Source organism: Rhinichthys klamathensis, unplaced genomic scaffold (genome assembly GCF_029890125.1).
Source record: "Rhinichthys klamathensis goyatoka isolate OS25496 unplaced genomic scaffold, OSU_Roscu_1.1 h1tg000095l_1, whole genome shotgun sequence".
Classification (NCBI taxonomy): domain Eukaryota; kingdom Metazoa; phylum Chordata; class Actinopteri; order Cypriniformes; family Leuciscidae; genus Rhinichthys; species Rhinichthys klamathensis.
The window spans coordinates 1,572,766-1,598,343 of NW_026606634.1; the positions used below are offsets into that span (position 1 = coordinate 1,572,766).

The following is a 25,578-nucleotide window of genomic DNA, read 5'->3' on the forward strand; positions in this document are numbered from 1 at the left end:
TGCCTTTACTTGTACTTTATATGCTCACTTGACTATTCAGCAGCATTTAAGCATGAAAATCACATAGCTAAAACATTTTATTCCAATTAAACATCATGAAAGCCATCACCTTAATTAAAAGCACACATTTTATAAAACGCCTGGGGAAAGTAATGTATTTAGACACATTGTACAATGCTCTCTTTTTTTTATATAAATTGATACATACACATTTTACCAACAATTCTTTATTTCATATTAATTTGCCCTAAGTGAAGCCAATATGAGGTGTTTCTGAGTAGATATTTAAAAGAAAATGAAAAACTGAAATATTCTACTTGCATAAGTAACCCTTCATATTAAGATTCAATCGACTAATTTTGCTGTAATACAAACTTTAAGATGTGCTTTTTGAAACATACAAATCAAATTCTTATTCAATGCCTTTGGCCTTTAACTCCTCTTTCACTCTCTTCAGGTAGTCAGGGTCTGGATAAGAAAAACTGTGGACAGAGAAAAAAAAAAGAAGTTCAAATATACTGCTGTTTTTACATGCCAAATAAATATATAATGTTTGATTACTGTTTTTTCTGGACATGATAAAAGAATTTGAAAGCAGAGTTTACATGAGCTCATACCTTCCACCGTGTGTACCAGTCTTATGATGAATATCATTCCAGGTGACCATATTATCTGCACCCGTAGTTGTAGATTTCCCGACAGTAAAGATCAGTTTCTGTTTAAAAGCCCTGTCCAGCAGTTTGAGCACTTCATTTCCTTCAGGATTGTCTGGCAAGTATGCGTGACGAGTTGTCCCATGAAAACGCTGTCCAGGGTTTGGATGCTGCTTCTAAAAATGATTTTAGATGCATTACTGTACAATAACATTAAAGAAAAAAATGTAAATATACAAAAGGATCTACAAGGAGGTCACAGCTATCAGAGAAACGTCTGGTTTATAATTAAAAGCCAGTTGTGAGAAGGGTAGAAGCTATTTATACTTTATACTGTGCTTTTATTTTTCTTCTACAGTTTGTGTGCTTCCTCTACATCAGGGGTGTCCAAACCTGTTCCTGCAGAGTTCAGCTCCAACTCCAATCAAACACACCTGAACCAACTAATCAAGGTATAACTAGATTTAATAGACACTTCCAGGCAGGTGTGTTGAGGCGAGTTAGAGCTAAACTCTGCAGGACAGTGGCCCTCGAGGACCAGGTTTGGACGCCCCGGCCAAGAGGAATGATTTATTGGAAACACAAGGTCAGCAGTGTTTTAGTTTTCTGCCAAGTGCTGTAATTTAGTATATTGTGATTTTTTTATTAATTTTTTATTTTAAATCACAAGTCAAGAACAATTCAGTTTCATGTTCTTACCGTTTGAATACCACTGGGTATGTCATAGTGAATTTCAATAGTGCCACAACTTGGATATCCAGCGAGACTCATTCTGCTGTTTGTTACACGCATTGTTCCATCCGGTTGGTTTCCCTCCAAAATCCCAAAGACTTCCTTACACACAGGACAGATGGATCCCATACTCTCCACTGACAAGCGAATACAATTCTGACAGAATTCATGCCCACATTTCAGTTTTCTCTTGTCAGTGAAACTGTCCATACAAATAGGACACGTCTCCTCTTCAGCCTGAGCATCTTTACTGTCATTTCTAGAATTTTCTTTTAGATCATCAATGAAACCCTTATCAGCTTCACTCCACCCTTTAAAATTCACTCCCTCTTCCCGTACTGATCCTCCCACTGCTCCTTGTCCATAATCAGGCATCTGATTCCATTGGATTCCTCTTGCATGAGGAAAGTCCTCCGAGTAACCAATCGATTTCTTCTTCTTGTCATCAAACACTCTTTTCTGAAGCATCTTCTCAATTTCAGCAATGGCAGGACCGAGATGTTCTGGCAGTCCAACGAGCCTCCAGCCACTCAATGCATCTTCTGCAACAACACAATGATGCTCCTGCTGAAGTTTCTCTACTTCTGATGCCACAAGAGTTGCGTCTGTAGGGTTTTTGAGTTCACAGGTGACAGCGGCCGATGCAAGTTTCTGGTAGAGTTGTGTTAAAGCTCTGATGGCATGACTTTCAAGATTAATATGTTGAACTCCTTTGGATCGAGCTTGAACTTTAATGGTTACATTTTTCTGCTGTTTTTCTTCATTAAATGACACTCCGTACTTTGTTTCAAGCTGTGATAATTGCTCCTTATAGGAAAGTTTCATCAGATCCCAATGAACCGTGTCCATCTCAAGATGAGTTGGAAGATCCTTTGTGTCCATGTTAAATGAAGACCTGTTTTGTGGAGAAAAGTCTTTATTCATTTGACTTGATTTGTCTTTGAATTGGCTTTCCATTCTTGTTCCTTCTTCGTCTCTTTTAATCACGTCTGTATATTTCTTCGGTCCAAAGAACCAGCAGTCACTGGCAGACATGGTGAACATCATCTTTGCCTCCTCTGACTGGATGAAACGAAGGGCCTGCTTCACAATATCTGAATCCATGTGATTATGATTAATGGCAGCATGACTAAAACTACCAACACATTCCTGAACAAGTTTCTCAAAGTCATAAGACGCTTTAGACACAGAATCAGGGCTTGGGCTCTTGGTAGGTTTGATTGAGACCAACACTTCTGCACCAATAGAGACTCCATGCTGTTTCTCAATTTGCTGCATCTCCTTTCTGTAAGCGTGATGCATGTACCAGAACTGATAGAGGGGGACAACGAGTCCACTGTTAGTTGCAGCAACTTCTGATGGTACAGCGCTGTTCATCTAAAGTAAAAACATTTAACAGGATTTTATTTAATCTACCCACAGTGACATTTAAAATAACTGAATTAAAATGGCAAACTATTGTTCCATGTCATAAATAATGAATTCTCTCCAGGAGAGGATCTACTGGGGTGATAGAAAGAGCATTGCCACCCCAGCATTTGGTATCCCAATGTATAATAAAGGTAAGGCTTTGGACACACTAGACAATTTCAAATATTTTAAAACTTGGGAGACCACAGATATAAAGGCAGTTTCAACCGATTTTTAGCATTATAATCCTCTGAATGCACACACTAGAAGATTCGTCCGGACTGCAAGACCAACCTGTCGACTGTAGTAACAATTTCACAGTGAGACAAGAATCACAGAGTCTCGCAAAATCAAACGTGACTTGAGAAGAAAAAAAAATAGAAGACAATCGACGCCATCAACTGGTTCTCCTGGCGTGAGTTTTGTTTTACGGGGGGTGGGGGGGGGGGTGGGGGGGTGGGGGGGGGGGGGGTATACGTCCACATTTTCATGTTTAGAGGCTGACAAGTTTCAGCTATAGAAGGACACAAGATCCGGTTGCAAACATGTTTGATACGATTTGGGATCGTGTGGGCTCCGACATGATTGGGAGTAGTAAAATAATCATAATGACATCACACAATTGAGGATTTTTTGGACAAAAAGTCGTTTGCGACATGTATCGATTCAGGCCATGCCCCCTGATCGCTTCGGGTGCAAATTGGACTCAAAATCTTCAATTGTCTGGCCAGCCTCAGCAGAATAAGTTAAATAATTTTAACAACATATACATAACACTTTACTCATATGGAAACTGTAATTCTAGTAAGATGTCTTTTAGAGTCTGCGCAGATGTTGCTCAATTGGAAAGTAAAGTACACGCATCATAACTTATTCAAACAAATAATGCTGACTGCTTTATTTCCAACTTTGAATTTTAAAACAATATAGTGCAATTTAGTAACAGAGGCTTGTATTAATATTTATTGTATATGCTCGAATTGAATCCATTCCTGCAACTAAACACGGATATATGTTCATTAATACATAGAAATATATTTTGTTAGGTCAGTTACCCGTGACAGAAGTGTGCTGTAGACACAACCACATTAATGATTTCAATATATGACTTATCCTCTCCGAAAAGACCATAAACAATTACAGATAACATCTGAAGTAACAATTCATTTACATACATATATCGTTACATAACTAACCCTGTGAAACTGAGACGCTGGTCAATGTTTTGGCTGTGCCCTCAGTTGGAAGGGAATAGTAAGATGGCCGCTTGAAAACTTCCGTATTTAAATGTTTAAAAAACAAAATAGATTAATAATTTTATTTGATAGTACACCCAGAACTGTAAAATTTCAATACTAATATTTATGCTGTGAGTATTGTGAAAATTATTTCATTGTTAGCATAGACAGAACATGACAATGAGATGATTGTACCCTTTGCCATAATTCTAGATTAAGTAAGCATGATACCTGTGGTGGTGAAAATCTGCTCTCGTCCAGCATGGAGGGGTTTTGTTGTCCAGTCACAGAAAGTGTATTACCTTGATCGATCCATGCAGTTACTTCCTTTTTTTCATGTTTAAAGGCCAAAAGTATAGACTTTAACTTTTTTATAGTTTCCAGAGCTAAAGAGAAAGATAAGAGAATTGAATGTCTTAAAAACAATAAATTAATACAAATTTGGCAAAAAAGATTTATGACAAAAACACATGGACTACTTATACTATGACTTATGAACTAAAAAAGAACGCATATTAACAAAACTAATGAAGCAGGACACGATAACAAAGATCACTCAACTTAAATTTGCACAATAATATAAATGATTTGTGATTATTTTAGAAATGTAGTACACTATTTTACAAACTGTAAATATGTGAATTTTGATGTTTGCAATTATGAATTGCAGTGTATATTTTTGAGAACATTTGATACTCTTATCTCCATTAAATGCAAAAAAACTGACTGGACAGCCTGGTCTCATTGTTAATACCGATGTATTAATACGGAACATTTACAGGTACAAAACGTACATTCGAATCCTTTTCCCGGCACGCAATGGGTTGTGGGCGATAATAGCCGTTGAGTTTGCACGGATCCACACTTCGGATTCTAACTGGTCTAACTGGATTCTAATACAATCGTATTTGATTCTCAAATAAAATTAACAATTCACGTTTTAGTGCTGTCAGTATTGTATGTTTCAGTAACTATGAAAAGCGAGTAAATGTAATGTACATGTGGTAGAACTAGGCCTTGCACTAGGAACTAGGGATCACACTCACACAGAGAAAAATAACAGTAATGATAACTAGGGTTGGGTATCGGTTGGGTTTTATCCGATACCAGTACCTACTCTGTATTTTTTAAACGGTTCCGGTGCTTGAACGGTTCTTGAAACGGTACTTAAGAAAACGAAACCGCACACACTTTATCAAAAAATAATACCCTTTTATTTACAGGGCCAAACTGGACACAATATTAACTTAAATCTTTAAACAATATAAATACAAGTAACATATGGTAATAATACAACCAATATAAAATACAAATATTTACATTACATTTTACACATTTACATAATATCAAATAAAACAATATTGTATCAAAAAATGTAATAATACTGGAGATTAATAGAGATTACTATCAGAGCTGCCAACTCTCACGCATTGACCGTGAGACTCACGCAATAGACCCTTTTCACATGCTCTCACGCCACACATCCATTTTCTCACGCAGAGAAAAATCGCGGACAAAGAGGACACCCAGACAGCAAGCCAACATTGAATAAACATTGTTTTTCCATCTGAATCATCATTATGGTTGATATCGAAATTTCAATGCAAAATTAATGTTGAATCACCATTACCCTGTCGATGAAAACCTGATGTTATTAATGTTGATGGCAACGATATTGGAACAACATTGATCTATAGTTATCTTAATGATTGATTAAGCATTGATATTTGGTTTACCGGGCGATCGCTGAATGTGTTGAAAAGTCATTGATTTATAGTTGACCGGGAAACGACGCTGTTGTTGAAAAGTCATCAACATATAGTTGAGGGGGACATATGATTGAAAATGCATTGATATGTAGTTGACCGGGAAATATGATTGAAAATCAATAGATTTTTGGTTGACCGGGAGATCAACGGGTGTTATACCAACGCTACTGCACCGGACACAGCTCATTTCTGGACCTGGCACAAGCGTAAAGGTAAGCTTGCTTAATGTTTGATATGAATTAACATGATGGTAGTGTAACGTTAGTGACCGACGCAGTGCTGCAGTCACTGAAATATATTTTTGTTTTACCACTGTGTAAAAATCTGCCAAAAGTAGGCTAGGCCTACTTTGTAGTTCTCTTATAGGTTATAAAATTAGCAAAACCTCCAAATCCAGTCCATTTTTGTGATATTTAGCTCAAAATACATGTCTGTAGCCATTGCTTGTGTCGTGAAATCTATTTACACAGCACTATTTCTTCTGACAGCCGGAGAACACCGACGGAACCAACGCTAGCAGTGCTCCACCTAGCGCTACCCACAGAAGTGACCGCGGCGGGCCAGAATTACACAGAAGACATGACTTACCGGTACTTTACTTTTTACAATGCAGAACTGTCTCGAGTTGTAACTGGGAATGCCGATTAGACCATCTCGTCGTAATACAAATCCAAAATATGAATGTACTAGTGCTTATGCGATATCACGATTTTTGCACGCACTGTTATAGCGCCTGACAATCTAGGCCTGGCGTCAAGGGGGGAGGGCTTAGCCCCACGTTACATACTTCATCTCTCGGCACGAATGTACCAATACAAATAAATATAATCTCCTGTTTAACTTAGGCCTAAATGCTAATTTTTTTATATTGTGATTTTATTTTCTGTTTTAGGTGCTCTTACTCAGATGGAGACCACCCAATTCGCATGTGCCAGACCGCGCAAGAGGGACTGGACGACACAATATTCAGGCGTCAGAGGACATTGAAGTGTAAATAACGAGTACAAATAATTAAATAAAAAGGCTAATAAAAATGAATTTGTTTGTGTGGTGTGTTCAGTGTTAATACAAGATTTGAAAAATGTTCCATTACTTTTTAACAACCTGGCTGTATAAAGCAGGCTATTTAATTTATGGCATTTAAAATTAACATTTAAAAACGATTGAAATTCCATTGAAATCACGTTGATCCTTAGTTCAGTTGAAATTTCAACATTGTTTCAATATTCCTGATAATTGAAATACCATTGAAATTCCGTTGATCTATGGACAGGATTTCAACGTTGTTTCAATATTAAAACAGGGTGCAAAATGATGTAGAATCAACATCAGAGTTCGATGTTGATTCAATGACTTAATGTTGACAACGGAATGTTGATTTAACATAGTTTCAATGACTGTTTGCTATCTGGGCACCGACAGACAAGACAGAGAAGGTTACTTTTGATATGGAACAAATCCACAGCTGTCAGATTCTGTCAATATTTTTACGAGATTCAAACAATAAATAACGTTTTGGCTCTTTGAAATGTGACAGATCGCTGTAGCGCGTCAGTTCAAACGGCACGTGATACAGCAGCCTACAAATACAAATCCACTGCTTCTTCTTAGCTACGCAGCGTTGAGTGAACCTATGAAAGATCTCAATAGGGAACGAGACGCCGCCAAGCTCCTCGCGCTGCCGACCAGCTTCCTTTTTCGGCAGAGAAATCTGAGGAGCAGATGGCGCGCGCGCGCCAACATAATATGACGACGTAATGGGCCTTTCACACAGGACGCGGAAAGCGCTGCGCTATGAAACCCATTCATTTCAATGGCTTGCGCCGCGCGAAGACGTTTTGTTGCAGCGTCGAGCAAAGCGCAAGCGCAGCGGTGCGCACCATTGACTTGCTCGCGCGCACGCCGCGGTCAAAGTTCAAAATAGTTTAACTTTTGCCGCTGCGCTCTGTGACGATTATCAGCGCGGCCAATAGAAACGGGACATCCAAACAAACACGGAAATCAAAATGGATGAACGGCTAGTACTGTGTGTATCGGAATTTCCTGAGCTCTATGATACAAGTTTGAGGTCGTATAGGGACATCGGCAGAAAAGCGGTGTCATGGAGACATATCTCCATTCAAGTTGGCATGTCAGGTGTGTTTTAATATACATATAATTTGTTCCTTTGTGTCAGCTTTAATGTTTGAATAAATGTTTTATTCTAAAAAAGAACTGAGCTCATGATTTGTGTGTTGATTTCGATGTTATATGTGTGCGTGTATATATATATATATCAGGTAGCTTGTTATAGATGGCCAATATGAGCGGCGGACCTTTAATTTTTGACGCGCTGAGAACGCCAGGCACATAGCACACAGCAGCGCAAATCGCGTTGTATCTGAAGGGCAACGCTGAACCCAGCGGCCAGTGCAGCGCATTCAGCGTCCTGTGTGAAAGCCCCTTAACTGCGTTCACACCGCCGCCGGCGAGAGCGTCAAAGTGGACGGAAGTTATTCATTTTCAATGAGAGCCGGCGGCGAGCTCTGGCGAGGGCGGTGCGGAGCGGCGAGGAGAAGTTGAAATCAGCTCAACTTTATGGTAATGAGCTATGACGCGGTTCGGCGGCAACCAATCGGAATGCAGAAGTGCTCCGTTTGAGAGGATTCCAGAGAACGCAGTCAAGTAACTTTGGTTCCGACCACATTAGTTCCCAAGCAAAATAGAGGAGAGGTTGATCATTTGAATTTGATAAGAAGGCGGGCGACACTATTTATATCCAAGATTTTCGCGCTAGAACGCTTGTTTTTCAGCGGGAATGCAAATTAGAATAGCACTTAACCATGAACACAAAAGCCACACCACACAAATAATTGGTTTATTTCGTTAGCAAACATGTCACTATAATTGTTAAGTTCTTTCCATCGATTAATTTTCTGCAAAAATAACGATCGACATGCTTGTTTGCTTTACGGCCCCTTTAAATAAAGTTTTAAAAAAGACCAAACATTAGATCTACGTCAGAGGATCAGAGCGTCCACGAATCTTTCCACGGCGTCGCTGGCGGCGGTGTGAACGTACAGTTAGTGCATCGAGGCGGCGCCCGCGCCATTAGCCAATGAATTGGCTTGATTCTATATGGGATTCAGACTATCGGCACACCCAGAGGGCGTTCTGACGCGTAATTTTACACGTGAAATGCAGCCAAACCTTGCGAGCAAGAGCGCGCTTGCGAGACAGAAGAGACTGTGCGTGTGTGTGTGTGTGTGTGCCTAATTAAGTCAGGCACCGAAATTGTCGTTCTTATACGGTCTGGTTACTACCGTTTACGTCGGAACCGGTTCCCTATTGGCACCGAGTTTCGGTACCCAACCCTAATGATAACTATAGCCATAAAGTTTTAAAAAATAATTTTAACTCTAAGAAAACAAAGTCCACACCACAACTTTTACGATAACTGCACAGAAGAAAGATATTGTTGGAATCACTTTCAGAGCTAATTATTTCCAGCTAATAAATGATAAAAACATTGACAACAAATCAAAGTCTATCTGACTTTAAAGCAGTTATGTTCACAGGATTAACTAAAGCGCAAGCTTAGAATAAACACAACATTCTCATCCTTTGGTGTGGATGCTAATATACTTATTATTATAGTTATAGTTATTGTTACAGTCATCACTTTTTGGTATGTGACGGCCTTAAACAGTTGTTGTCATTAATAACTTTGAAAAGTGTCATTTTACTAAATACATTACTCATTATTTCTAAGGATGTAATAGCTAGTATTTCAGATCCTAGGATCCATGAGATTTGAACTGAAAAGGTATTAAAGTGAGTTATCATAAATCATAAATCACCTGCTGATGGTATTATCTGCACCTCTGCACAGGACGGATCATCCATGAGTTTAATGAGGTGGACAGACACTTTTCCTTCCAGGTCCTTTAACAACCAGCTCTGAACGGCTATCTCTAATGTTGCTCTCCATCTCTCTGGAAATGGTCCTCTCCAGTCCACTTTGATTATAAATTTAGCAATATCCAGTGGTGCTGAAGACTGTGATTCATCCCCAACTTTACGATTGTCCTGTTATAGGGAAAATAGTTATGAATGCAGGGTCATATTTCTATATAAAAAGAAACTCAAGTAGAGTTTATAAACTATGTTCTGAGTTTACTATTCTTTAACATAAAATAAACTACACCATAGCATTAGTACTTAATGTTTTCATATTTTATATTGTTTCTATCATAAGCGCATTTAATTTTGTAAATTAGTTTTTAGTTGGACAGTTGGCTGCAATAATAAAGAAATAAAGTTCATTTAAATCAGACAGAGTAGTCCATGATCATTTAATAATTAATGACTATAAACCACTCTTCAGTCAGTACCTCTTCTGTCTGCGAGTCTGAACTGTGTGTTCGATCCATTGAGCCGATCCTGCTTTGTTTCTTCATGTCACTCCGAGCTGTTCTGGAGTCTAGACCTTCAGCTCCTGATGTGTGTGAGCCCTAAAATTCAGAGAAAATCTACATGAAACGCAATGTTAAAAAATAATATAAACGCTAACAATAGTTTCAATAGTTAACATTAGTAAACTACTTTAGTTAACATGAACTGTGAATGAACAAGTTTTACAGCATTTATTAATCTTAGTTTGTTCATTTCAACATTTACTAATACATTATTAAAATCAAATGTTGTATTTGTTAACCCTAGTTAATGCACAGTGAACTAACATGAACAGCTGTATTTTTTTTTATTAATATTAACAAAGATGAATAAATACTGTAGCAAATGTATTGCTCATTGTTAGTTCATATTAGTTAATTCTTTATGTAAACCTTATTGTAAAGTGTTACCATTTAAATAATACATTTGTTTTATATTTTAAAATAAAATATATCAAATCAATATGTGTGGAAAGGAAGTTGATGTTTTGGCATCAACAAAAAGTTTTAGTTGTAATTGATTCTTCTTTTTCTAGAGTTATTTATTTATTATCTTATTACATTTGGCAGATTTTTCCAAAGTGTCTTACATTGTATTCCAGATAGATTTGACATTTTACAAACATTTGATCTGTTCTTGCATTTCTGTGAATCAAACCAATGACCAAACCATGTTCCATATAACATGTGATTGTCATATCGTCACCTTCCTAAAATAATTGCCGAAGTCATTTGAAAATGAAAATGACTTGGGCAATAATTTTAGGAAGGTATATCTGTGACCGAGCTGTTATTTCCCGTCCCGCCACATGAGGGAGTTTGATTAGGGTTTGAGCTCAAATTATTAGATGTTAGTTTGGATTTGTGATTCTTGCCTTCTGTTTGCACTATTATTTGTGTTTCTCGATTAGAGCTTCTCTATCACACTCATGAGTGTGTGTACTGTCACTGCAGCATGGCTCAGAGGTAATGTTGGTTCTTTATAAAATACAGATATGACATTTCCCACCATTAAAGACCTGTATTTCATCATTCCATAGAAAACATTATAAATAAAATGAATTGACCAATAAACTAGCTGGAGTATTTGACCATCTATGACGTGGATTCTGCTACTTGAGAACAGCAATCACCATAGTTTACTACATCGTTTCATAAGCGAGCACCGGCCAGGTGTATCAACATGGTTCTCACTCTCAATCAACTTCATCCAGACATGGTGATGACAGAAGCATCATCTGTCAAGAGGAAGATCCTGACTCAAAATTTCCTAATAGTTTACTCTCCCCCACGTCATCCAAAATGTTCATGTCTTTCTTTCTTCAGTCGAAAAGAAATTAAGGTTTTTGAGGAAAACATTCCAGGAGTTTTCTCCATATAGTGACTTCAATGGGGTCCAACGGGTCGAAGGTCCAAATGTCAGTTTCAGTGCAGCTTCAAAGTCTCGACACGATCCCAGCCGAGGAATAAGAGTCTTATCTAGACAAACCATCCGTCATTTTATATAAAAAAATAAACATTTATATCCTTTAACTCCAAATGCTCATCTTGCACTAGCTCTGCGATACGTAATCAGGTTGAAAGGTCAAGCGTGACATAGGCGAAAGTACAGACCTAGTGTTTACAAAGTGAACGTGAAAAGACTAAGTCAGACGCCCTTTATAAAAATAAAATAAAAGGTAAAACAATGGACGATTACCCTACCCTACATTTTTTAACCGGAACACGCGCAACCTTTCGACGTGATTATGTAATGTGTGAAGATAAGGAAGTGTATTGCATTCACTTGAGGAAAAAAAATCTCAACGAAAAAAAACGAGTAAATTATCTCAGAATTACAAGATAATTTTTCATGAAAAAAAAGTTTTTGCTCAGTTTTTCTGAATTAAAGGTGCCATGTGGAATGTCTGCCAAAAAATAAATTCATATTCCACATATTCCATACCAGATGGGGGCAGTATACCTCCAGAAAGTTGGCCTACTCTAGTCTGTTTTTTAGTTTCGATTTGTTAAGCTTCTAAAACCGTCAAATCGTCCGCTTTGTCCCGCCAAAGCCTATTTTGATCGGTGAATGATGTAGAATATAATGACTGCTGCGCTTGACAGGGCGCATAACGAGCAGAGAGAGAGAGAGAGAGAGAGAGAGCGCCCCGGCCGCGCGCGCGCACTCTCACGTCTTCAAACAACACGAGCGCAGTCCTCCTGCTCTCTCTCTCCCTCGCGCATATTAATCAAATCAATTGACACGATAGTAAGACCGCAGTTCATTTGGAGATTAGAGACTCAATGAACAACATCTCAACACTAAATTATAAAGGCCGGTCGACATCAGGTTTAAGTACGCCCACAAGCCGTGCGAGTTATTCGTGTACTGCAGTTTGGCTGGTGGTTATGTATGTTGCCCGCATACCGCCTCCCATGGCCGAAACTGGTATTACGACACCAGTCGGGCCGGCGCTAGTAATTTAGCATGCTAATTTAGGTTTATATCTCGGCAGCACTATAACTTGTCAATTTTTTAATGACATCATTGCACTTATTTCTTCTCATTCTTTTGATGCGTGTAGCTCATTTTTTGGATAATTTTACCTCAATTTTGACATATGGCACCTTTAAGGACTTGATTATCTCAAAAATTATGAGTAACTCATTAATTCATAAAAACAGAGTGAAAAAAATGTTTTTCAAGAAAAATATATCTCATAATTCTGAGATAATTAACTCGTTAATTCAGAAAAACAGAGTAGATTTTTTTCTTCAAGTGAATGCGATACGCTTCCGTATGAAGATGTGGACGTGCGAGACGGGCATTAGTGGTTAAAATGTTGTTGTTGTTGTTGTTTTTTTCAATGGCCGATTGTTTGTCTAGATAAGACTCTTATTCCTCGGCTGGGATCGTGTCGAGACTTTGAAGCTGCACGGAAACTGACATTTGGACCTTCATTCAAGGGCCCCATTGAAGTCACTATATGACAAATTCTGAAATGTTTTTCTCAAAAACCTTTTCGACTGAAGAAAGAAAGACATGAACATCTTGGATGATGTGGGGGTGAGTAAATTATAAGGAAATTAATTCTGAAGTGAACTAATCCTTTAATACTATACTTACTGTCCCATCAAATAACCGGCTGTGGACCCGCTATGGCCAGTAGGGTTGAGGTTCTGCCTATTTTGGCATGAACTGGATGCACAATACATACAGTATAGCAGTATACCCTTCGCAGGAGACTGACTTTCTTTTCTATCGACTGACAGGTTGACATGTGACGTGATGACGTCAGCAGTGTGTTTAGTGTGACGGAAAACCCTCTTCCCACAATTGACCCTTCGCTAAGCCACGCCCGAAAACCGCCACTGGCCAATCGTGGCTTAGCAACCGTAACTAGGCGCGGGAGGTCTGTCAAGCTTTCGAGCGAGGGAAACATGCCGACGCGTTGTGCGTATGGATTGTGCAAATCTGATCCCTGGTATTCTAAAAGTTTGGACGGTGGGGTGGCATTTTTTCTCTTCCCGAAACCTAAAAGCCAAAGGGGAGAAATCCCGGGCATGGATCAAGCAGTGTGGAGACCCATTCACAACTAAATGTCGACAGGATAAACAAACAAAAAACCGCCTATTGCTTGGAAATAATGGCGGTTCTTTGTTCATAATGCATATATTTGAACGTAAAATAAGACGATTAAAGGCAAGACGGAGGCTCACTGACATACTTTAAAATATGTTTCAGCATTGTGTTAATCGACGGCGGACGGCCTACTAACGTTAACTTTACCCCTGTAACTTTACCCCAATCTGATCGCGGCTCTCCCGGTGTTAGATTGATGGATAAGCTGTTTGATTTAAATTGATTTGATATTAGATTATTTTCACATTTCACTTACTCTGCTGTGCATGAACATAGCTGTTCAATTTGTGTGTTTCCCATGTGAATGGTCTGCTAAGGAGGCGGCTGCTGCTTGCGCTGGGACCTAACGTTATAGGCTTTAGCTTCAATTTTGATGAAATTATTCTCTAATCGGTTGCATATTATGTCGTGGATATATCCCTCGAATGCATACTGCTGTCCCTTTTGTCTTGCTCTCTCAGATATTTCATTTGTTCGCCAAAAATGACTAAATATCTCCTTGGGAATGTCTGACACCGGTGCATTCACACTGTAATAGACGTGGCAGCCGCGAAAGCTTGACAGGCGTAGCAACAGTAACTAAGGAGGGCGGGGCTTAGCAAAGGGTCAATTACCCATTTATTCCGATGGGGGCAAAATTATGTGGGTGTGTTTTATAATAAACAAGAGTCTAAAAATCTTATAATTAAAAAATATTTCTATTCCACCAAACAAGCAAAAAGAATATTGTGAAATTACACTAAACTACAAGACTCTAAATTGGACTAAAATATGGGCTAGAGGTGATAAACTGCATATTTCAGTTGAGAAAGTTTCTATTACTGACCTTATCATTAGAAAACTGACCATCTCTGTTTGATGATGGTGGGGTCTGCTGAATTAAAACGAATGCTCCACGTTTTAATTTCAAACCAATAAATAATAGTAATTTGTTCTCATTGACTGCAACAAATTAACAACCATTCTCAATTTGTCATGAATGTATTTTGCTATTTAATGGGACTCATTATCAATGGGTCAGTTTCTGTTCTTTAGTCAGTACCTCATTTCGCTGTGAGTCTGAACTGTGTTTTCGGTCCGTTGGGTTCCTCAAGTTTGTAGGCTTCATGTCATTCAGAGTTGGTCTCGAGTCTTGATCTCCAGCGCCTGCTTTAAATGAGTCCTAACATTCAGGGATAAAACACCATTACATTTTTTTTTTATTGTACATTTAAATGCAATTTACATTTTAAATCAGTAGGTCTGGATAAGATATTTTTTGTAAAATTCACAATGCTCAATTGATACTTTGGTATCAAATAGAATTTTTTAATTGACCTTTAGATTTATGCATTTGACAGACACTCTCATCCAGAGCAACTTCTGCATTAAAGACACAACATGTAAGATTTTTGGATGAAAAGATAAAAAAATAAAAATAAAAAAAATAAAAAACACTAGAAGAGTGATGGGCGCTTTCGAAATAACGTTAAAGGTGCCCTATGTAAAAATTGAGGTAAAATTATCCAAAAAATAAGCTACACGCATCAAAAGAATGAGAAGAAATAAGTGCAATGATGTCATTAAAAAATTGACAAGTTATAGTGCTGCCGAGATATAAACCTAAATTAGCATGCTAAATTACTAGCGCCGGCCCGACTGGTGTCGTAATACCAGTTTCGGCCATGGGAGGCGGTATGCGGGCAACATACATAACCACCAGCCAAACTGCAGTACACGAATAACTCGCACGGCTTGTGGGCGTACTTAAACCTGATGTCAATCACGTCTACATACCTGCCAACTTTTGAGTTTTGCTCGGCGTGAGATTTGGGGGGGGGGGGGGGAAGAGACGAGTGAGATTTGTTGACGGGGGGGGGGATACTCCCCCCCCCCCCCCCCCCCCCCCCACGTGAGATACTCAGTCAGGCCCTACGCGGTTTGGAGAACAATCTCTGTCTCGCATGCACGCTCGCTCTAGATAACGGGAGATTTTTAACGAATTTGCGGTATAACTAGTCGATCACGAGTGGCTCAACAGGTAGATATATAGATAAACTCATCTTCCAGGCATTTGACCGACCGGGTTGACACTTCAGCGTGAGAAATCGGGAGTGTGGCGTGTGAGCGTGTGAAACCAATCAAATGCGGGTGTCTCACGGCCAATGCGTGAGAGTTGGCAGCTATGCGTCTATATGAGACCGGCCTTTATAATTTAGTGTTGAGATGTTGTTCATTGAGTCTCTAATCTCTAAAAATCTCCAAATGAACTGCGGCCTTACTATCGTGTCAATTGATTTGATTAATATGCGCGAGGGAGAGAGAGAGCAGGAGGACTGCGCTCGTGTTGTTTGAAGACGTGAGAGTGCGCGCGCGCGGCCGGGGCGCTCTCTCTCTCTGCTCGTTATGCGCCCTGTCAAGCGCAGCAGTCATTCTATTCTACATCACTCACCGATCAAAATAGGCTTTGGCGGGACAAAGCGGACGATTTGACGGTTTTAGAAGATTAACAACCCGAAACTAAAAAACAGACTAGAGTAGGCCAACTTTCTGGAGGTATACTGCCCCCATTTGGTATGGAATATGTGGAGTATGAATTTATTTTTTGGCAGACATTCCACATGGCACCTTTAAGGCTTCATGAAGTTTCGAAACCTTTACGAATCTTTTGTTTCGGATCAGTGGTTTGTAAGTTCTATCAAACTGAAAGTCACGTGTGTTTTATGACACGTTTCAGTAAACACAAACAGTGCTTCGTTACATCCTTACTGTTTCGAAAAATCAATGTTTCATTGCTGGGGGTCGATCATCTCTGTGTCCGCAAACTTAGACAGCTGTCAACCAGCTAGACAACTTGTTGCTCGCTGTGACTTTATAGGCAGTGTTTGAGCACGAAGACACCTCACGAAACTGATTGCAGACAGACTTCTGAGGCAGCGAAACAGTTTAATGATCTACAGCAAAATAGAGTGAGCTTTGGTGAGAACTATGCGAATATTTAATTTCAGCAATAGTAAGTTCTCGCTAGAAATCACATCAGAAGCATTTAGCAGCTACAGCATTTACACACACACTAACCAGCAACCGCAGCTTTCAGACACCATCTTTATTTTTTTAGCTCACCTGTCGTCAAAGAATAGAAAGCATCTTTACTGCCTTCAAACATAAAGTGAAACTAGCATTGTATTTGGACGACCCTTCATGTTTCCTACCTTGAAACGCGGCCTCTGAAGGCAGCATTTATCAGTTCTCAGATGCAGCACATGATGAATAATGAGGATTCACTGAGATCCCCCCCAGCGGCCAAACACTGAACAACCGTCTATCAGTTTTATACATTTGTTGTTGACGTTTTAGTTTTTTCAACTGCTTACACACAAAATCCTTATTGTCACACAATTTCTGAAACCTGACACTCAAACATCAGAACCACACACCAAATCTGCAAAACCATAAACTAATTTTCGGCCTTCGAATTGTGTGTGTGCAATTCTTGGATTTGTGTGTAAAGTTTTGGGGGGAGGCTACATTTTGAACATGTGTGTAGGCCTGCCGCCTAAGCATTTGAAGAAGAAAAAAAGTATTGAAACATTTGCATAATATGTGGCTGGTTTCGCAGACATTGCTTAATCTAGTCCCAGACTACAATTTTGAGCTGTTTTAACTGAAAGCAACTTTGCTCTGACGTATCTTAAAAGTAAATCAGTAATGTTTGTTCAAGGCACATTTAAAAAGCTACTTAAATGTCCTAATCACACTAAATCCTGGTTTAATCTAAGCCCTGTCTGTGAATAATAGAATAATAATAAAAGGAATAATAGTTAATAGTCTCTTATGGCCTGTTTAGCTGAGCCATCCTTAGAACAAACAAAACAAGCCCTGAAAATGTATAAAAGAACATAATTGAGGACCTCCGATGCAAAAGCCTCTAAAAGCAACCTATGTCAAAAATGAGATAATGATATTGAGTGAATGCTCTCCGCACATACGTTCATCAATTACTTGCACTTCTAACCCAGCCTCAGCCAATTCAGAAATGTCGATACTTAGGTAGAAACCTATCCATAGGGGCCTGATAAAAATGTAAATATTAAAAAAAAAAAACCGTTAGAGGCCTTTGCATCTGAAGTCTTCAGATACAGACACTTATTTAGCTCAACACAGTCTTATTGTTTGAATCTCTTGTTTCCTTGATTTACCACGAGTAACATGTTTGTACCATGCCTCAGACAACACTATTTTGTCAAATGGCTAACAGCCACAGTAAGAGTATACAGCATTTTCTCCATCATGCATGCAATATATTTAAATTGAATTGCATCCCATTTGACAACACAAGTCATTCAGCTTATGTTTTAATATCGATCTAACTTACTGCAGTGTGCGACACGTGTCTCATAGCAGCACAGAGTAACATTATAACATAACTTTCAACACACTCAAATGTAGCTATTTAATTTTAGTATGATTGTTTGACCAAGTAAAACAGTGCTGTGTTACCCCACAATTTTAATTAATCTAATAAAATGACCTGTATGAGTAATTCAACACTTGAATCTATTTCATTAGAAATAAGATAAAATAATCTTAAATTATTAGCATTTCTCCTTAATTTAATTTGGCCCTTGCAGGGAATAAACTGTATATTTCAGTTGAGAAAGTTTCTGTCACTCACCTTATCATTAGAAGACTGAACATCTCTGTTTGATGAAAGGGTCTGTTGAAAAATTAGGAATTTTCCATGTTTTGATATCAATACAATAAATAATACCAACAGTAATTTGTTCTTATTTTGTTCTCTGCCACAAGACTCATTATCTCGGGTCAGTTTCTGTTCTTAAGTCAGTACCTCATTTCTCTGTGAGTCTGAACTGAGTGTTGGATCCGTTGGGCAGTTTTGAGTTGGTCTCGAGTCTTGATCTCCAGAGGCTGTATATGTGTCCTAACATTCAGGGAAGGAAACATCTTAGACACCACTTAAAAATTAATTAAATAATACATTTTAAAAGGAAAATGCAATTTAAATCTAATTTTTAGTCAAATTTGAAATTGCTCAAGTGATACTTTGGAATCAACAAGTTTTATTGATTTATTTTGTGTGTTTCAAAGTTTTTATTAATGTTTATACTAGGGCTGTCAAATGATTAATCGTGATTAATCACATCCAAAATAAAAGTTTTTTTTACATAATATATGTGGGTGCATTGTGTATAATTATTTTATATATATAAATACACACATGCTTGTATATATTTAAGAAATATTTTCATATACTGTATATAGATAAATCAATTATTATTTTTTCTTAAATATACATGCATGTGTGTGTATTTATATATATACAAAATAATTATACACAGTGCACCCACATATATTATGTAAAATATATATTATTTTATTTTGGATGTGATTAATCATGATTAATCATTTGACAGCCCTAGTTTATACATTTTAAAGACACTCTCATCCAGACCAACTTCTGCTTTAAAAGAACACATTTGATCAGGTTTTGTATTCCCTGACGTCTGTATTGAGCGTTTGTGTTGAATTGAGAGAGAGTTTATGCTGGATTTAGTGAGTAGCCTACATATTGTTTATTGGATGCTTTGCAGTTGTTATATATGTTAAATATTGCTTTTTTGGATGCTTTCATTGTGGTTATAGTTTCTGGGTTTACAAAAGTTTATAAAACTGACGTATCTTTACTTGGGCATTTGGAAACAAAGCTTTCCTCTTTCCAACAGTCGCTTCTATCTTCGATGTATATATATTGCCCGTGTGTTGATAAAAAAAAGATTAAACACACTCGCTACAGACTCGTCGGATAGAAGAGAGAACGAGATCACTCTACTGGTATCGGAGTATCAAATACTGTGGAAAATAAGTATTGGAACCGTTTCAGATATTATATTATCAATACTTATCGATATTGATATATTTAGTGTGTATGGAGAGAGACAGGAATGAGAGAATGACTCAAACATGTCAAGAGCTTGTGAACTGCCTATTCAACAATGTCGGTTCTTTATAAAGTACAGATATGATTCCCCCCCACCCCACATGATTAAATTTAGACCTGTATTCAATGTACACTCACCTAAAGGATTATTAGGAACACCTGTTCAATTTCTCATTAATGCAATTATCTAATCAACCAATCACATGGCAGTTGCTTCAATGCATTTAGGGGTGTGGTCCTGGTCAAGACAATCTCCTGGGGCCGGTTTCACCAAGTGTGCGTAACTTAGCCTAGTTTTGACGTAAATGGGCACTAAGTTACAACTTACGCACTACTAAATATTTTTACGTTGCCCCATTAAACTTAGTTTAAACGTAAATCTACGGTCCAACTAAATATTTACGGCAGCCTCCGATCGGGAGAAACGGTTGGAATAAAATATCAGACAGACTGAACTGCATCAATAAGCTCTTCTTTTACCTGACAGACTTCAATTCTTTAGACATATATGATAATGCTGACATTTACACTCGCTTACATTTTAAGAGAGAGAACATTATGTGAAAAGATTCCTTTGTTAGAAGCTCTTTAACACGAACCCGTCCTAAACAGCGCTGCTGTGTGCATCGGTCCATGTTGTGCATGTCAAATATCAGTCATAATTGATAAACGTAATTTCTTTTTTTTCTTTTTTTTTTATCAATATTTATTGATCCTTATTAATTTCATTTCAAATACAGTTTCTGAATGTTATTTATATATAAAAACGCATATGTTATTCATGATCAAGTATCATATTAAATGGAAACTTATTTTTACCGTTAGTAACGTGAGGCAAAAGAATTTAGAATGAAGGATAAACTGAAATTCACGGCATTTCAACACAACTTCTGCTCACGTATGGTTCTGGTTCATCGAGGCTAAACGTCATACTATGCGACTACGCATTACTTTACGGAGAGTTTACGACCTACTAGCTACGTTCTACCTTACGGACAAATGGTGCAACGGAATAAAGTACAGAGTTAGTTACAAACTAGCTAGTTGTTACTAAGCCTCTAGTGTGGACTTTGTTACAATTTAAGAAAGAACAAACGAACGGCTGGTGCAACCCTAACCTGAACTCCAAACTGAATGTCAGAATGGGAAAGAAAGGTGATTTAAGCAATTTTGAGCGTGGCATGGTTGTTGGTGCCAGACGGGCCGGTCTGAGTATTTCACAATCTGCTCAGTTACTGGGATTTTCACGCACAACCATTTCTAGGGTTTACAAAGAATGGTGTGAAAAGGGAAAAACTTCCAGTATGCGGCAGTCCTGTGGGCGAAAATGCCTTGTTGCTAGAGGTCAGAGGAGAATTGGCCAACTGATTCAAGCTGATAGAAGAGCAACTTTGACTGAAATAACCACTCGTTACAACCGAGGTATGCAGCAAAGCATTTGTGAAGCCACAACACACACAACCTTGAGGCGGATGGGCTACAACAGCAGAAGACCCCACCGGGTACCACTCATCTCCACTACAAATAGGAAAAAGAGGCTACAATTTGCAAGAGCTCACCAAAATTGGACAGTTGAAGACTGGAAAAATGTTGCCTGGTCTGATGAGTCTCGATTTCTGTTGAGACATTCAGATGGTAGAGTCAGAATTTGGCGTAAGCAGAATGAGAACATGGATCCATAATGCCTTGTTACCACTGTGCAGGCTGATGGTGGTGGTGTAATGGTGTGGGGGATGTTTTCTTGGCACACTTTAGGCCCCTTAGTGCCAATTGGGCATCGTTTAAATGCCACAGCCTACCTGAGCATTGTTTCTGACCATGTCCATCCCTTTATGGCCACCATGTACCCATCCTCTGATGGCTACTTCCAGCAGGATAATGCACCATGTCACAAAGCTTGAATCATTTCAAATTGGTTTCTTGAACATGACAATGAGTTCACTGTACTAAAATGGCCCCCACAGTCACCAGATTTCAACCCAATAGAGCATCTTTGGGATGTGGTGGAACGGGAGCTTCGTGCCCTGGATGTGCATCCCACAAATCTCCATCAACTGCAAGATGCTATCCTATCAATATGGGCCAACATTTCTAAAGAATGCTTTCAGCACCTTGTTGAATCAATGCCACGTAGAATTAAGGCAGTTCTGAAGGCGAAAGGGGGTCAAACACAGTATTAGTATGGTGTTCTTAATAATCCTTTAGGTGAGTGTATACAATACTAACAACAACAAAAAAATGAATATAACCAACCAATTTCAGTAGATTTGGGTATTCTAGAAACATGTTGCTGTGTGTTTTGCACTTCAAAGCAAATGATGCATATTTTTCCACCAACCAATATTACAAAAAATAAGCTAAAAGAAGCATGTGGAATTACAATAAACTATAAACTCTACATTTGACTGAAATATGGGTCAGAGGTGATAAACTGTATTCCAGTTGAGAAAGTTTCTGTCACTGACCTGAACATTAGAAGACTGACCATCTCTGCTCGATAACTGATGAAATAACTTTTTGTGAAATTACAGGTAAAATAAATATATCAGTAAATAAAGTCTGATGGGATTAGTTTCAGTCACAGCAGCTTTCAGTGGCAAACAAACAAGGAAAGACCATGTCCACACAGAAATCATATCATTCAAAACCTCAAATTAAGCCCAAACATCTCAAGATGAGGGGTAAAATAATTACCCCTAATAATAAAATACTGTTAAAATACAGTGCATTTCATATATGATTTAGTAATCTGTTGAAGGACAGACAGTTATTGAAAATTATTCGAGTCATAAATAATAGAAAACAAAAGGAATGGAAACATAATCAAGTCCAACCCATTTCTAGCTGTCTCTGTGATGCATTTCATGTCCTGAATGAGCAAATGAACACTAGTTTTTACCTGATGATCACGTCTCATGTTGAGAAGGTGTTGTTCAGTGTATGTGGTGGGTTGTTGAGTGACAGGGCCACTGATATCCTGAGAGAGTGAGAATATTACTCAGTTTAAGAACGACTTCATGCATATTTAATTTAATGCAATTTCTTTCTCATACATTTGACTAAAATATGTGTTAGAGGTGACAAACTGTTTATTTCACTTGGTACTCACCTGACCATTACGAAACTGAGAGTTTTGCATCAGTTGAAACTGCTCCTCATTTCTCTGTAAGTCTGAATGGTGTGTTGGATCCGTTGGGAAGTTTTGAGTTGTTCTCGAGTCTTGATCTCCAGAGGCTGTATATATGTCCTAACATTCAGGGGGAAAGACATCTTAAATACCATTTAAAAAATATTTAAATAATATATTAAATAAATAAAAATATCCTATTTTTAGTCAAATTCACATTGCTCAAGTGATACTTTGGAATCAACAAGTTTTAGCGGTTATTTTGTTTGTTTCAAAGTTTTATTGATGATCTTTAGATTTATACATTTTACAGACACTCTCATCCAGAGCAACTTCTGCTTTAAAGGAACACATTTGATAGTTCTTGCATTCCCAGGGAAAGTGGGAATCAAACCCATGACTGCTACAGTGATCATGTCCCATTACAGAAAGGACTGTCTTGTCCACTGATGCTGGTGTTGTTCAATGCCTACAGGGCCGCTGATACCCCGAGTACCTCTTTTTGTGAAATTACAATCAACTTTAAACATATTGTTTTTGTTTGTTTGTTTTGTTTAAAATAACTTCTATTTTCTAACTAATTAAAAAAAAATCTATATATACATTGCTACTGTGCTGCAGAGACTGGTACTCACCGGTTCTTTAGTAGCCTGACTGCAAACTTCCATTGAATCATCAGTGCTTACTGAAGTAAAGGTCTGCTGAATCCCCTAATATTAATATCAATAAAATCAATATATATTCTTACTTTCCACAATCCAACAACATCCATTCTCACTTGAATGGAATCTTAAATTCACCATGAAATCAAAATTGACAATTCTTGTTTTTAATGGAATATTGCAGTATTTATTATAAATGATTTTTCTGTGCACATATTTATTGTTTTTAAGTGTATGTGCCTTGTAATCTTTCCCTCCGTCTTGCAGTGACATCTCTTCTCTTCTCTGATGACGAGGACTGAAACCTGTCACATCCCGAAAGGCTTTTAGACTGCCTTTATTTCAAGACCTAACGCATGGATCCAATATATTGACATCGATTTTCTCTCCTATAACCGACTAGTTACATTAACACTTGCTGGACAGGCATTTTGACAAAATTTTGTGTGTATTTCACAGTTCACGCACAGTAGGCTAGATCACAAAAGAAAACGCAATTTGGACCTCTTCAGTAATAAAGGGACAGTTCACTCAAAAATGAAAATGCTGTCATCATTTACTCACCCTCACGTTGTTCTAAACCTGTATGAGTTTATGGGACAAAATACTATGGAAGTCAATGGGGTCCATCAACTCTATGGTTTCCGACATTCTTCAAAATATCTACTTTTGTGTTCAGCAGAAGAAAGAAATTCTTACAGTTTTGGAACAACTTGAGGGTGAGTAAATAATGACAGCATTTTAAATTTTGGGGTGAACTATCGCTATAGTCATTTTTACTGTTTATTTACATCTCCTTTTTAACATCAAGCACATCCTGTGCTTATTTTCTCATTCACGCATATTTCTTTATTACTCTAGTGTGTCAAAAACTTTAAGCAGTCCTGTGCTGCAAGGAGTATTTACATACAACGAAATAGCAAAATCTCTATCAACTGACACTTCATATCATCACAACTATATAGTCATATCATCCAGCCATTGTTGAAGTTGCATTAAGAGGACAGTAGCTGTCCTCTGTATAAAAAAAAAAAAAAACGGTATGGAGTTTATTATTTATTTTTACCATTCATTTCACCAGGGATGCAGCCATCATTGCAGAAGTTTTGTTTTCAGAAAGCTCTTAATTGGTTTAAAATTCGATGTACTACTGTATGTTTTAAGAAAAAAAGAAAGAGGTGTGCATGGTGTGTACTGTGTACTGCATGTTGTATTGTATATTGCACTGTATTGTTTACATATTGAAAATTGTGCACACAGCAATAGATACTTGCACATACATGCACATGCACTTATACACTACTTTATTCTATTCTATTCTAGTCCACGGTTCAGGAATAGTCACTCGTTCAGCACTATTGCAAAAAAAAACTAAAGGATCTGAATAGCAAGTGTTTTTCTTAAAAATCCTCCTCACCTGTATAATGCCAGCTGTTTGTAGGATGATATATATATCATCATCAATAAAATATATATTTATTATTTTCTATGTAGTTTTGTAATATGTATTTATTAAACGCTACACTTTGTGTTTTATTACCTCGCATTAAACAAAGTAATGCTGCTTCTAGGGTGTTTCTAATATAACGGCTGAGGGAGTAATGGCAAATTTGACATCTCTCTCTCTTCTGACCAACATAATACAACATAATACAATCTCTGTATTTTTTCCCTGAAAGGGAAAGTTGTGGAAACAAATTTTCTTTTGTTATTGGAGCAAATGGGAATAGAAAAATTATATTTGCTATAGACGTTTACCCAACTATGACAACTTCCGTTTCTGAGAACCGGTATGTGAAAAGGGTCACTATTGTCATGATTCCTGTCTTGTGTTTCACTTGTCTTGTGTGTACTTTTGTCATTTCCTGTCTTGTGTTAAGTTTTGTAGTCCTATGTAGTTTTTCATGTTGATTCGTCTTCCCAGGTGTATCTTGTTTCCTCATTATCTAGTTAAGCTTGTTTGCCCCTGTGTATAGCCCCGTGTTTCACTT

General features: G+C 37.9%; 1 protein-coding gene across 3 annotated transcripts; it reads right to left on the bottom strand.

The window, feature by feature from the left end:
• On the bottom strand, positions 1 to 22,754 carry LOC130086265 (E3 ubiquitin-protein ligase DTX3L-like). 3 transcript variants are annotated; one of them, XM_056252516.1, is made up of 10 exons: positions 22,698 to 22,754; positions 18,689 to 18,781; positions 14,903 to 15,022; positions 14,687 to 14,734; positions 10,176 to 10,295; positions 9,642 to 9,870; positions 4,265 to 4,419; positions 1,353 to 2,762; positions 618 to 829; positions 1 to 482 (listed from the first exon to the last, which is right to left on the bottom strand). In XM_056252516.1, the coding sequence occupies exons 1-10, from the start codon at positions 22,713 to 22,715 to the stop codon at positions 413 to 415; spliced, it is 2,475 nt and encodes an 824-aa protein (XP_056108491.1). In that variant the 5' UTR covers positions 22,716 to 22,754; the 3' UTR covers positions 1 to 412. The 3 variants fall into 3 exon arrangements, with proteins under 3 accessions (XP_056108491.1, XP_056108494.1, XP_056108492.1); XM_056252519.1 differs by lacking the exon at positions 14,903 to 15,022 and having other exon boundaries at positions 14,687 to 14,731; XM_056252517.1 differs by lacking the exon at positions 14,903 to 15,022.
• Positions 22,755 to 25,578: the final 2,824 nt, after the last annotated feature.

Coding starts and splice junctions, on each gene's coding strand:
- LOC130086265 (XM_056252516.1), bottom strand. Junction 14,735..14,902: donor CAGACTCACAGCGAAATGAG/GTACTGACTAAA, acceptor GTTTTAATTCAG/CAGACCCCACCATCATCAAA. Junction 2,763..4,264: donor GCAGATTTTCACCACCACAG/GTATCATGCTTA, acceptor TTTTTACTTTAG/ATGAACAGCGCTGTACCATC.